We start from the raw sequence: 15450 nt of genomic DNA on the forward strand, positions 1-15450 counted from the left end.
CAATCTAAACGGCCGAACCATTAACTTCCAATTTTCCCCTGAGTGTCGAGATTTTTAACAGTGGTAGACGCTAGCAACAACATCGGTTGCACGAATGGGCCGAAAGAAGTGGAAGCAATTCCGCGTTTCGCCTGATGTGTACCTCATTGAGGCCTAATGTTAGTCCTCTTTCCTATAGTTAAGTATGGGGAGGGGCAGTGGCCTGGACTGAGGATGGTACACATAGGAAAGAGAAATATTATCTTTTTGTGCGTCTCTCCGTTGATTTAACTTAGGCACAGCATCTGCAATTCTCAAAGTGAATTAGGAAACGCTTGCCCGTTTGCCACTTTATAAAAGATAAATAAATAGAAAGATTAATAATTTATTTTGATTACTAAAAAAATTGTTTATTTAAAAATTCATCCAAGAAGTTTTAAAGTTTGAAAACCTCTATCTAAGCACGTTTAGTTGAATCTTATACTGGTCACGTGTACCGTCACATTACCTCTCAAGACGTCTATTCAATAAAAATAATAGTTGGCTGTGACGCACCCGACAAACAATAGGCTTGTCGCCTTCATAGATTTTTAACCTCGCGTCTCACTAGACATCACCTACAACAAGCACTTGCCTTGAACATATATTAGATAGAAGCGCTCTGAAATTTTGATTTACAATATTGTACAATATTTTCGTGAAGTTACTAGTTATTAATTTAAAAAAAATTAATTCATGTCTGGGAAAAATAGAAAGCGGCATCCGACTTCTCAAAATCGGTCATGCCGTTTATTACACATTACATAAAAATCTATATATATAAAAGAAAGTTGTGTTAGTTACACCATTTATAACTCAAGAACGGCTGAATCTATTTGGCTGAAAATTGGTGGGTAGGTAGCTTAGAACCAGGAAACGGACATAGGATAATTTTTACACCGTTTTCTATTTTTTTTTATTCCGCGCGGACGGAGTCGCGGGTAAAAGCTAGTAATATATAATTACCTAACCGCAACTCATGTATACTCGTAGTATTTTACACTATGTATACTCGTAGTATTTTATTTAGGATAATGGTCATTCCGTTAACTCACGATAGCTTATTTTTTACATTCCGCACCTTAAGCCGTAAGCTTATTAGCTACTAGCGCTATTGTATTTTAAACTTTACACTTTAAGATACAAAATACGCAAAGTCAATTATACTTAATTTATCTGAAATTCAAAGTTTCACTTCAGTTGTAAAAGCTTGGGTTATTTCAGCGAACTAGAGAAATACAACGTACAAAACATAAAATAAACTTATGAACGAACAAATTTGTAATAACGACTAATAAAATAACAAAAAATTTTGTATAATTTTCGACAATACGGTAATTTAGAACTAACTGAATTAAGTTTATATTGATGTTTATGTCTGTTTCGTCTACATTTCGGAGTATTTCAAACCCCTTTGTCATTATAATTCAAAATTAGTCTTCAATAAACATAGGTCCATTGGCACTTTCATTTTATAAAGCGAATGAAATGGAAAATATACTCATTAGCTTTCTTTTTTCTTATAAACAATTTAAATTGACGAAAGAGAAATGAAATAAAATTATTTTCTGTGAAAATTTGTGGAAAATTTTCCATCCCGATTGTTAGCGATAATTATATGAAGCCGTCTCTGTGAAGATGTTTTTCCTGATAGGACAATGAACTGTTTGTTTAACGACCAATTTTTCTCTGCATGAAAACACTAGCTGTGCCCGCAACTTCGTTCTTGTGAAACTATTCCCACTGTCTTTAGGTAGCATTTTTAATGAGTTAGTTTAATGAGTCTAACTAAAATTATTAAATATTACAACAAAACATATTAAACTTACAATAGAATTACATAAACCTCACATATTCCCGTACAAAATTTCAATCTCTATTCCCTATTATTATTTGCACACTTCAGAGTAAAACTTTTACGAACTTACGAGTATGTATATATCAAATTAATAGCCTACAAAAAAGAATTTAAGCTACTAACTGTAAAAATGATGATACTTCCATAAAAATTTCCACCCTCAATTTCCACCCTCACTTTCAACCCTTTACATCGTTGTTTTCGCGTTTAAAAGCCAGTTACTGATACAGAAATTTTGTACACAGATAGTCTAGAGCCTGCTCTGTGTACCAAATTTAATTTAAACTGGTTCAGTAGTTTTGGCGTGAAAGCGAGGTACAGATAGACAATTAGTTTCGCATTTATAATATTAGTAAAAAAGTAAGGATTTAGTGTATCCGTGATTGTAGAAAGTGTTATCTTTTAAAACCAAAGAAGGTATCATGTCATCTTACTAATATTATAAATGTGAATGTTTGGATGGATGGATGGATGTTTGTTTGAAGGTATCTCGAGAACCGCTTTACTAATCTTAATGAAATTTGGTACAGATGTAGGACATAGTCTAGAAGAATACATAGGCTACTTATAAAGCTTTTTTATATGCCGCGCGGACGGAGTCGCGGGCGACAGCTAGTAAAGGATAAACGAAAAAGAGAGTAAATTCGGATATAATGGCTCATAAAGATGTACATTAGAGTAGTAAATGTGCCGACTTTCCGTATAGGAAAGTGCAGGAATATTGTATGTTTAATGTCCAGAATAAAAAAAATCGACATCCCTATTCGGGAAGGTAGTGAGTATCTTGTAGTTATTTTTATCCGACGCACAAAGAACGTGGAGGGGAAATCAACGTGCCGAACAACGTGGATTTATTTTAAGAAAATGTAACAAAATATTAATTTAAATATAACATAAAAACTAAAATATGTCATTAAAAGGTGTCCCTAGTTTATTATGGATTGGCAAACATGGCAGACGACGTGCTTGTTGTGGTTACCAGAAGGTTCGTTCTTCCTTTGCAGTCAGTGTCCAGTTGGTGTACTGACTAAGAAGCCTGGATACTGATACCTTGTGCTGTACTACAACGGAGGGGATCTTGCAGTCGAACTTCTATTTATTCTGTACGAAGGCTTTAATCTGTTATAGTGCAGCTCAGGTAATCAAACTTTTCGACTCCTTTGTAGCTAATATAAGCAACTTTGAGGTCTTTTCTAGGCATTCTTGAGCTTCAACATCGAATCTTGTGTATGTTTTCTCTAATTTCGTAATTAATCCTTACAGAAGTGAAGCAGGGTTTGTATAAGAATTAATCACAGCGTAGGTAACAAACATTAAGTAGTACCTAAAGCGTCCGAACTTCCGCAAGCGTCCGAACGTCTGTCGTCGTTTCTGACGCTTACTAGCACAAACTGCGAACACCAAACAAGAACAGGCTATCCACACGTTCATGTTTGGTGTTTAAAGTTGGCCGTTGTTTGCCAAGCGTGCGTAGCGGGCTTTAGACATAAAAATTGTATCCAAATACTATGGTATAAATCAGGAAAAGAAAGCTAAAACAATCAAAGTACATTTAAAAGTATTGTTGGTAGTAAATTGAAATTTTGAATATAACCGAGATCCCTTTTTCTAATTGAGGCCAAAAATCACAGTATAGAGTCCCAGAATATATCAATATCATGATGACCATTGGCTAGAAACTCGATATATTTGCCAAAGATTCTTTTTATAACAAAGTTCTTTCCTACATTAGTACAGTAAAAATTCAGCTTAAACAAGTCGCACCTCCTGGCCTAGCTCACCGTGCTTGTTACGAAGAACCGCGGTGTTAACTTAAGCAAGTCATTTTTGTCAATATATTTTTATTGGTTGCACGGGTTCAGATAGTTATTATATATGTTATTATATACAGGTGGGATAATCACAAAATATTGTTTTTCGCACATACACTTGTTTGCTGGAGACAATAAATCACGAGAACAAAGCCGTAGTGCGCATTAATCGTACGGAGCCATAAATGTGAAGTTATTCAAGTTTATGATACCGTATTACTGGCGCGGAACTGGAGCTAGGTCGTGTCGTAACCTTACCATTTTTTTTTAATTCTAGCGTACTAGAACGGAAATTACACTCATGACCTAGATACGAAAGCACAACACAAGAATCATAGCTATCAAAGTTTGATTAATTTGTAAAGTGGTTTCTTACCTTTATTCGCATACTATATATAATATAAATACACATTATATATAACTTTACGAGCTTCATCGCTTTTATTTAATATTTTTACACTCCACATTTCGACTACTGTAAACTTACGTAACTATAATTTTCATAAAAACACGGACAATGTTTTTTACTTGTAGTACTTAGTGAAATACAAAAAAAACTTCTTGTCTAATTTCAAATTTAATGACAGTAAACTGTTGTACCGGCCCTCTACACTTGTTAATGTTTTTTTTTTCAATACAAGAGGTGGTAAAAAAGAGTTAATAGTGAAAACAAAGCCGAGAAATAATGATATCTCAATATGGAGAATAGCTGCATTCGTGTAAAATATTGATTGATAATCAGATTAATTAATAATCTGGTCCCTGTTAATTAGGGGTGGTTACGAAGGTATTTCCATAACAAAGGCTCATTGAATAAATCTTCAATGAAGCTGTCGCAGCACCGAGCGCACGGCGCACTCCATCCAAAGGGCACGACCCGCAATATTTGTGTCAAGGATGCTTCTATTAATAGAAGTTTTGAATTACCAAGTCCCATCTGTTACTTTACTTTCAATTGCACTAGAACATTAATTTAAACTGTAGAATTTAAACTAAGGTACACAAATCCTATTAAAAACGATTAAACTATTTGTTTAATTACTATTGAAACATCTAATGTTGTGGCTTTTTGTAACTTTCTAAGGCGTGAAGCGCTTACGTACAGTCTGTTGTAATATTTTTACTAGCAATATGTGTGCATGGCTACATATGTATGTATTCAAAGTACTAGTTAGTTGTACTATGTACATGACATATGATGTTTTTGTTTAATCTTTACCATGTACTAAAGAATTTTATATTGACTAATATGTTATGACGCGATCCTATATATATATAAGTAAATCATAACCCCATACTAATATAACCAAAACAAATATTAATCGATCATGAAAATTTTAGTGATAAACAATTAGTTTCTTATTTCTCAATCTTCGATGAAAGAAGAAACTCTGTAGATATAGGACATAACAATTTGCAAGCATTAATTCTAACTTCAGAAGGACTCTCTCAGTAAATACATAATATATAATATCACCAAGATCAAAAACACAAAGTCTGTCAATTCAAAATTAAAAAAATTCTATGGAAATTCAATTTTCAATTAAGTTAGTGTTTAAAGATCAATCATTGACCTTCTGTCTGAAAAATGAAATTTTATATCGTAAAATCACGTGACCTTTAAAAACCTGCTATATTATAAATGAACAACAAGAGAAATGACCTCTAACTCCACAACTACATGGACCTGCGACCTCGGCAATTGTATCTATATGAGTGAAGCAAGGTAAGTGGAGGTGGGGCTGGGTGCACGTACCAGCAAGGCTATGATCTACTTTTGAATGGGCTCGAGGAGGCTCGGCATGACGTCACGGGGGCGTAGCGATGACGTCAGCGCCAGAAACTAGGTCGACCGGTCAAAGACCCGAAGCAGCATTGCAGTGTCCTTGCATCCAATGTCATAAGCCATAACTTAAAATTTTATTAAAAACAAATGAAAAAATCATTCGAACATCAGATATAATATAAATACCCGTCTCACCTGTCTAACGAGACACCTTTTTCTCTTAAAGGCAAGTAAGATTACTACAGTAATTTGAAAGTTTATTATGTTCATACAAATATTTTGCATGTTGATAGGAATTTCATAATCTTTACCAGATGAGTTAAGTTCTATCAGCCAATTTTGTAGACCTTAATATTTGTAAACTTGTTTTGTTTTAAATTGACAGTAAAAAAAAAAACAAATAACGATATCTAAGAGACGTTTAATTTATAAAAAAAAGTTATTCTAACTATAAATACTTAGAAATTTTAAAACAAATACCGTACAAAGCTACACTGGTACAAAATAAGTTTACAAAGTATAATTTCTGGAACCACGACCATACAGAAAACAGGTGTGAAGTGGAAGTAATACCACGTTTCGTCTGATGAGTGTGCGTTCCGGAGGCCTAATTTTAGTCCTCTTTCTCTTCCCTCCCTTTTCTAATAAAGAAAGGCTGTAAAGGTGAAATGGCTTTGATGGATTTCTGTACCTCTCCTCTTCCGTCGATTAAAAGGTAGGCAATGCATCAGCAATTGCGGATGTTAATGGGCAGCGTTTGCTTCGTTATTTCGGCGAATTCAGGTGGCTTCTTTGCCACTTTAAAATAAATCGAATGTTACTAAAATGAACAATTCTGTGTAAACTATTGAAGATTAAAAATCCAAAGTGCAGTGCATATTAAATGTTAAATTTCGCACTTATAAGGTTTCCAGTAGGCTGGTACACTAATTTTACATTGAGTGTGCGAACTGGGTCAGAGCTTGCAGCAGGCCCGGGCACGATCGATGTGCCGGCATCAATGAGCACCGGTTTCAGCTTGCGCCAAAGACCCCGACTATAAATAGACCTCAAGGTGCATGCGCTCTTAATAAAAAAACCCAAATAACAGCGATGGTTTTATACATAACAAATTACCAATGCTAAATGCTACAAAGGTAGTTCACTGATTTGGACAATTTTATTGAATCTATTTAAAATGTTAAAGGTAATATAGAGCTGCAGTAGTTTTACTTGTATATGTCTGTTCACAGAGTTTAAACAACGTGACACACTCCATCAGCCATATCTATAGTAATAAACTATAAATGATTCTAAAATGACGAAGAATATAATCGTCATCTGAATTTTGTGTATCTAAAATGCTCCAGTTTTAATTTTTATAAATTATCCTAATTGTTGCTTCAACAATTATGACTCTTATATTTTATTTTTTTAGTGAAGTAGATAACAAAGTATTTATCAAATAAAACTCCGTTTGATAGAAACCTTAAAAAGACGCATTCGTTTAATATTCTCCATGTGTATTTCTGTAATCGATTGTATATTAAAGTTGTTGTTGGAATAACCGAACTGTGGGTCTAGCACGAATTTTTATGATATTCGCCATCGTATCGACATTGAAAAAATGTGTATTGAAATATGTGCCGCGGACGTAAATTACACCTAAAATCTCTTACTAAATGTAACTTAATTGACGATGACGATACGAAGGCGATTGTCACAAATATTCGTGCTATGTCCTCTGAAGCAATTCTTATACCCGAAACCTTCGTAGTTTTACTTTTGTACCCTTTCCTTCCTTGTGAGAGCAATGTTTTCACCGCACTGCGATGTCAATGCCCTTAAAAGTAATAAAAGATAAAGACATAATAATAAGTAAAAGGAATATTTGCGACTTCTATCACATGTATCTAATACGTATATTAAATTAAAATGAGTGCAGAAAATAAATACGATATTTTTTTTCCATAAACGTATTAACTTTTCATTCCTCAAAAAGTTTCTTAGTAATTAAATAATTAGCTGAGACAGATTACGTAATAATTATAAACGTATTTGAATTGTAATAATTATTATAATTGTATAACTGGTGAGAAGTTCAATAGCACTTGTAGGACTGACGTCATAGCTGTAATGTAAGCGTGGAAGGCTGCGACACTACCATACTTCCTTCAGCTATTGTATATGTCTTAACAATGACAGCCATTAGCAATGTTATTTAATAATTTTTTCCTCTTCGATACTCTAAGTCCGATAACACATTTCAATTGAAATTTCAACTTCAAAAATGAATAAAGTTACATGTTGTGTAATTATTGTCGCAAAAAATTATGAAGATGAAAATTTAATTTCTAATATGTAATTATGTGTCTGTGTTCGTGTGTATATCAATTTAATTGAAACACCATTAAACAGTTAAAACTTTAAACGGTGGAACCAATTTTATCTAGTAACATATGTATGAGTACAAGATATGTATGAGTATAATTCCGCGGATTGTCAATGGGATACAGTTGGGTCTAAACTAATAACTAGTTGTATGAATCAAATATTAATATGATTGATTACTTAAAAAGCAATCTATGGAGATAAATGTATGTCAAATGTATGCGAAGCTATAATCACCACGTAGCTATAAAACCTACGAGCTACGACTACGAGCTACGAGCTACGATCCACAGATACAACAATTCACAGAACTAGACAAAAGATAAGAGGATTAACCAAAGCTGGATTATTAACAATGTCATGTTAGATGGAAAGCTTTGTTTTCATCTAATGCCGATGCGACGCACCTTGACAAACTAAAGATATACATTATTAATAAAGTTACTACAACAATATTTTAATAAATAAAAATAGTTAACAACAAGAACAACGTACATAAATTAATTTCCAAATATAAAACATATACAAATTAATTTAACAACAATACAATAAAACTTTAAGACGTCACTCTTCGTTACCGATCCATTTTAATGCAACAATAAAGAAACCTTTAATGCCACAGTACAAATTATCTTCGTCCACAGATAATATATTCACCCGCGTCATTGACCTCACTTAATATTCTAAAATATGCCCATTCATAGCTCGTTCAATAGCATAATGTACTGCGAAAGGCTGTGGAAAAGCTGTGTCATCGTAATAAATAAATTCACTTTCAAAACTTCTCACCTTACTAAAAAAAGGTTAATTTCAAAGACATGCTTATTTTTTAAATTAATTTTTTACATTACAGAACAGGTCGAAATGTGAATGAAAATCTGTATTTTTAAGCAAGTTGCAAGCAAAAACACGACACCTATCCATTTATGATAAAAAAAAACTAATAAGACATTGTACACATGTACTGTATAATTTCAAACCATAAAAATATTTATTGCCCACCCTTTACATATATTTTTGCTGAAACGGTTACTTGCGATTAAATCAATATTATTCGTTATTAAGTCATTCATTCTCTGTACATACATAATTTATTATTGATGCCACTGAACTATTATATTCTTGTCACGTCCTTCAAATATACTCTGCATAAGAAAATATCTTGAGAACATTGACCCTAATTTACAATAATGAAAAGACCTTTTCCGTGAAACTCTACTAACCCCTTAGTAAAAGCGATCGTCTTCAAAGATTCCAATTTCAATAACATAACATCAAAACCGTGAATTTTCACTTCCGAAATACATGTACAAATATATAAATATTGTTATCTTATGAAATGACAAAAAAGTACGTGTATTGTGGTAATGCAAACCTACAATAACACTTATGCCGGTAAAGAGGCAGATATAGATTTGGTTCGATCCTGACTTAACTCTAACTACTTCTACATCTATATATCTACGATAATATCTATCTATAAATGATACAATGCTGCTATGTTTGTTTACCTGAGTTTAAGTTGCTATGATTACCGAGCTACATGTAAAAAATCACATGCTCGTCTGTAGCGGTAATCTAATAAAATTGTCCATAAACAAAAATGATAATATCTGCGCTATACTTCGACTAAGAAATGTGAATCTAATCTTTTCTCCACTGCACAATACACTCCTATATTAAAAAAAATTGAACTTTGAATTCATTAACGGGTACACAGATTTTTTATTATTGCTTTGTTTTTTTTTTTAATCTTATAAGGTATCGTTACCTGAATTGTAACATTAATTTTGTCTTCAGAACATTTAACCTAAGATAGTGTTAACCATTCGAATTTAGATTAAAAATCGTCAGATCAAAGACTCCAGCAATAGTCAAAACAAGTGAGGCAATAACCCTTTAACGGATGCTCAACTCGTCTACATTCTTGTAATCAAAGTTTTCCCATCAACAGTCCAAAATGCGGCGTTCGTTTCTGCTTCACAAATCGGCACAATTGCTATGCGTTTAACTGTCCCTTTACAAATATAAATGAATTAACTTTAAAACGATTTGTCGCCTTCCTTATTAAGCAATTGGCCAAAGTTCGTCGACGGAAATGTAGTGGAAAATTAATTTTTAAGAATTAATTAAAAACTCAAAATAAAATAAGAGATTCGCTTTTATCTGTATAAAAGCGCTTTCATTGAAATAAGACATAATAAATTAACTAAAGTAAACAACATCAATGTTTAGATTAAGAGAAAGCTCCAGGTAAGCTTACTGTGTGCTTATTAAATCCGAGATAATCACTGGCTATTGAATTACGCAACATACGTTAGAAGCATCGGAAGCTCTGTTAATCGATTTAACATAATGCAAGCACGTCAACGTCGACCGACATAACATCCACACATCGTTAATAATAATTGTTATGTAACTTAGCTAACGTTGCGTTAGCGATACCGTGAAACTGGGTTAAATGGAAATAGGCTTCGAAATTTACAGATATTTTTATTATCCATCAACAAAATGTAAGTAGTTTTTTCTTGAGGTATAGATGTATAGATCTTTCTTGACTGTATCTTTTCACATTTTACAATGTAAATTGAAAAAAAAAATTGCTACATGGGTAGAAAATACTCCGCTGGCGCAGCGACCCGCTGACCATACGTTTTACGTTGAGCAATAACATGACTCAACGTAAATTTCAAAAAAGTTGGTAGGGATATCGATTTCATTAAGTGAGGATATCGTCTGCATGAAAGAAATCAAATACACCTTTTATTGATCTGTGTATTTTCTACATTTAAATTCTAAAGGTTGGGTGATATCCCGCTGGCTCACCGAAATGATCAGAGGAGTGTCGAACAAACGCAGCCGCAAGCTATTTGCAAAACAACCACAAACTTAAATACACTCACCCTAACATACAATGAAACCTTAAAGTCTGTCTTTTATGTAAAAATTAAAGATAAGTCTTTTAGGATCTTTATTTCGTCTATATGTCGACTACATCTTTTAGGAATGTGTATTTTATTTATTTATTTATTTATTTATTTTAGGAAGCCAACATATTACATGAAAGATGACAATCTAATAAAAAATGTTTATATCAAAGTACATTTTGTCATGTAATACACTTAAAGGCTAACACAACATTTTAACAAAATTATAATACAAAAACAGACAGAAAAACAGAAAACTTTAACATAGTAAATGAGTAAATAAGATAAATAACCTAAAAAACTCTTAAGGTGATTGATCTAAATTGAGAAAATAATCTTTAATTTTATTTTTTATAATTACACTTGAGTCTTTAAAGATGTCAATGTTGGATTGCTTATAAATTTTGTTATGATTGTGTGATATACGATTAAGTGGTGCTGATACTCCGGTATTGCTTTTGGATAGTCTAGTATTGAACAATTTATATTAATTCAAATTAAGGTAGGCTAACTAATATTTGGCACAGATTTGAAAGGACAAATTTTAGTAACGTCATTGAAAATGCTGTAACCAACGGCAGACTAGGCTCCTTATGCTAAACGACTTAAGCATGATCTTACGCATGGTTAAGACTAAGTTATTATCTTACAATCTCAATGTAACGATGTTTTTTGGGGGTAAGATTTTAGGATACCATTACTGACCCTCGTTTTAGCTCTTTTTAATACTTTAGAACATTCTGGATGAAAATTTTTCATACAATAACATAATTATATGTTTCGTAAACAGTACACACTTTTACGAAATTACGTTTTTAATCATTCACGATAAAATCTACATCTTGATATTTTCTAGACGTTTTAAATTATTCGATAAGGATAAGATTGTTTAACTAATCTTTATATCTTTTGTCCAATCTAATTAATTTCCCTTTATTTTAATCGAGCCATCTTAAAATAACTTTACACTAAATAAAAATATTATTAATACTTTAATACCCTAAAATATTCTGTACCCGCTGCTCGTTTGCCCCCTTCTCTTAAAAAAAAAAACATAAATTCTTGGGGCGAAGTTTATTTATGAAATGTAGTATGAACGCATTTTATTTAAATCTTCTGCCTTATTAACTTATAAAAAAAACATACAAATGAAGACAAGCAAAACCTTTGATATGACTGTTAAATCTTACTAATATTATAAATGGGAATGTTTGGATGTATGAATGGATGGATGGATGGATGTTTATTAAAAGGTGTCTCCCGAATCTACATGTATCTCGCTGAAATTGGGCATATATGTAGAACATAGTATGTTAGAACACATAGGCTATGTACTAAATAAGTTTCTTTTTTAAATCCGCGCGTACGGAACCGCGGGCAACAGCTAGTATTTCAACAAAAGGAAAATAAAACAATATTTATAGTTCGTGGTTTATTTTGTCGTTACATTTCCTCTTGGTTCAAAGAAGTAACACTGGTGGTACATACTGCCTAAGATACCGGTGAAGTGTGGCTCGTAGTTATAAATTACGTATTTATTCTCTTCGTTAGCGTTCGCGAACGAATGTAGATTCCGTCTGCACTCGCCTACAAAGAAATCCATGAAGTAACGATTCGCTTTGATTGCGTTTATTGAATGTGCATAGTTCTTAGACAACTTCCATTCGAAAGAATTCTTCTCTGGATGGAACTGCACACCGTAGAACGGATACCTGTAAAATATAAGCTTTTTTGTTATTATTCGCTGCAGAGAATTCTCCGTTATGATAAAAGGCGACTGGCAAAAAATGTTTGAAATATATAATTTCCGCCGCAACAAGTTTTGTATAAACACGAAAATTTCCTTAGAAAAGCAAGGCGTTGAACCTAAACATTGAGGTGAGAGTGACCTGTATCATCCATTTCAAAGTTGTGGTTAGACCCCTCAGTATTTAAACGCCTCACCAAGCAAAATGAACTAGATATTAATGTAATTTCCTTTTCACACCGCTCGTGTCAACGAACTACGGGCTCTATACAACTGAAATGTCGTTTAGGGCATTCTATGAAAATTTTAAATGAAGAATATTTCTCAAATGAAAACTCTGTTAATACAATACAGTAAATTTCAGTTTTGGTCTTTCTCACCTCCTATGTTCAACGGTGGCAATAAATCTAACACCGTAATCGTCATCACTGTACGACGACACGCGCCAATCCTTCACCAGATCGTGAGACTCCATGTTCTGAAATAATTAATAAATTGAACCAGTGATTTTACAGACATATACTCGTATATTAAGATAAATCAAGAAATTTATATAGTTTTGCCCTTTTTTCAAACCCTGGAAAAATTTAAGAAAGTTTTCTTTTTATTATTCAAATTAATTTTACATATAACAAAATTGGTATTATACCAACCTCATCGACAATGCAAAACTGATGCGCATTGATGGTTACATCTTCATTGGCCAGAATATCAACAATGTCTTCTGGAGCCTGCTTAAACATTTTGCTACTACGAAAATCTGAGAAATTGAAATTCTACTTAATATTAAGAAACTATAATATATATATGTGATTTACTTTTAGTACTGATCCTCCGTATTTTCATTCTTTAAAAGCTTGCAATATTAATTATTCAAACATCTTGAAGATTGCTTTGTTATAGTATATCAAAGTACTTACTTCGGTAGAAATAAATATTAACTTACCACCAGTAAAGTGTAACGGCAAATTGTTATAAGAATAACATCTGATCCTATTTTCTTTCTCTCCACGCCCAGACGCAATGATGATAAGGAGTTCGAATCCAAGACAAGTGCCGAATACAGGGAAATAGTCGCCTGCGTCATTTAGTTCTATAGCTATATCGTAAATATACTGACCAGCGTCAGCGTAACCATCGGATTGATTGAAATAAGTTGCGCCTCCAGGAAAAAGAACACTGTAAAAGCAATGGAATAAAATTCTTACATTTCAATCTTTTCATTTCATCAACATCGGTGACTATTTTTGGTTTGCGTCCATCGACCTTCATCATTTACTTTTAGACAATTTAATTGTGACAAGTGAATCCCCGCATTAAAGTTTCCCGAGAGATGGTAATTTCTTTTTAAGAATTCAGTCCTGGTAGCTTTACCGACTATAGATATTAACGGAAATATTTATAATTAATAATTCTTAAGAGCAAGTTCAGTATTCAAAGTTTCACATCGTGTGAGAACAAGGGTCAATAGATACAAATATAGTAATTTTAACTTACCCATTCAATTTACTCATAATATCTCTGTAATATTGTCGATCTTTTCCAATTCTGAAAATTAATTGTTATCCTTAAAATAACATTAGAATCAATTAAAAGAATTAGTTATTTAAATATTTTGTAATTCACTAACAGGATAGGAACTACTCGTGCTCCTGACGCTTCTATGTCCTTGACATAGGACGCCGCGATATAACTTGTGTAATTTTCTTCAGGATATTTGCCGTGCAGGTAAAACGATTGTTCCTGGGACAGTACTCCGATGATAGGACGCTCGTTGATAGTTTTTTCTTCATCCAACCGCACGACAACAGCGCCATCGCAGTTCAAAATATATCCCGTTGTTAAAGTCAACAACAATAATAAAACTCCTTTGACAACAATTACCTCCATAAAATTTGGCACAACCTTCATCTTCACAAATTCTATAAAATTGCCGTTAAACCACCTACAACACTGTTTTATAGATTACTATCGAACTATATCTCTAGATAAGTTTATCTAATCACTTTATCTTTCATCTCCTATTTTTTTGTGATTTAACTATATTATATCATGTTTACATCACTCTAAAACATTATAAAGCTGTTACGAAGTATATATAAATTTACCTACCACAGTATTAAAAGGTTTGCACTATCGTTCGCGAAGCAAATTATAATATTCCTCACTATTTTATTCTTATACGCAACTTTCATTTGTGAATGATCTGTGTACTCTCTCTTAAAATAGATGACTTCTCCGTTGAACTATATACGAGTTTCGGTCGAAATAAAAGTAGATTATTTAGCTCAGCATAGAAGACATCGCCAGTTCTAAAAATACATGTTTACAGTATAATTGTGATTTGAAACAAAATAAACACTTTCATGATAACAATATAATATTCTCATAATAATCTTTGAATGACATTGCCTCGGAAATAATCAGTATTACAATTTCCCGCCCTTTCTCGTCATGTCGATAGATCCTAAAATGTTGTCTAATCCAAATTCACGAAAATATTGCTCGGAACTACATTCGCGTGAAATTTAAAAAAAATCTGGTTAAGAAGCCTAAGTGTTCTACATCTATACCAAATTCCATCGAGATCCATGCAGCCGTTCAACAAAGATAATAAACATCCATCCATCCATCCAAAATTTCGTACATTATACGTATTAGTAAGACCGATGATCATTTTAAATATCAATATGTCACCATCGACTGGCCGGTAATAGAGCGAATAGCCTTTATCCGCATGTACCCCAGAAGGGGATGCGCTCCATTCCCAACCCCAAATAGGTACGAGTAACAAAAGTTGTGGCATAAATTTCATTCGCTTGCTGTTTGTGCAATAAATCCTACGAAAAACATAATAACAAGTGATTTCTCTAATTAATGTTGCACACGCACTCTGTTTTAGCAAAAATACAGGTTTTTGCATTTCTTAGCGC

At 32.9% G+C, this 15450-nt stretch overlaps 1 protein-coding gene across 3 annotated transcripts; it reads right to left on the minus strand.

Moving 5' to 3' along the window:
• Positions 1-12199: 12199 nt before the first annotated feature.
• LOC106708714 (gamma-glutamyl hydrolase A) lies at positions 12200-14839 on the minus strand. Of its 3 annotated transcripts, none has more exons than XM_045680255.1 (7): positions 14630-14839; positions 14148-14462; positions 14015-14065; positions 13464-13696; positions 13171-13277; positions 12898-12995; positions 12200-12482 (listed from the first exon to the last, which is right to left on the minus strand). In XM_045680255.1, exons 1-7 carry the CDS (start codon positions 14710-14712, stop codon positions 12203-12205), a joined length of 1167 nt encoding a protein of 388 aa, XP_045536211.1. In that variant the 5' UTR covers positions 14713-14839; the 3' UTR covers positions 12200-12202. The 3 variants fall into 3 exon arrangements, with proteins under 3 accessions (XP_045536211.1, XP_045536212.1, XP_045536213.1); XM_045680256.1 differs by having other exon boundaries at positions 14148-14470; positions 14630-14701; XM_045680257.1 differs by having other exon boundaries at positions 14148-14439; positions 14630-14673.
• Positions 14840-15450: the final 611 nt, after the last annotated feature.

The sequence above is a fragment of the Papilio machaon genome, chromosome 12, assembly GCF_912999745.1.
Source record: "Papilio machaon chromosome 12, ilPapMach1.1, whole genome shotgun sequence".
Lineage (NCBI taxonomy): Eukaryota > Metazoa > Arthropoda > Insecta > Lepidoptera > Papilionidae > Papilio > Papilio machaon.

Bases quoted from the DNA above. Each gene is read 5' to 3' on its own strand.
- LOC106708714 (XM_045680255.1), bottom strand. From the start codon at position 14,712: ATGAAAGTTGCGTATAAGAATAAAATAGTGAGGAATATTATAATTTGC. The intron at 14,066-14,147 runs GTTAGTGAATTA...ATTAATTTTCAG, and splicing joins GCACGAGTAGTTCCTATCCT to AATTGGAAAAGATCGACAAT. The intron at 12,996-13,170 runs GTTGGTATAATA...TAATTATTTCAG, and splicing joins AGTTTTGCATTGTCGATGAG to AACATGGAGTCTCACGATCT.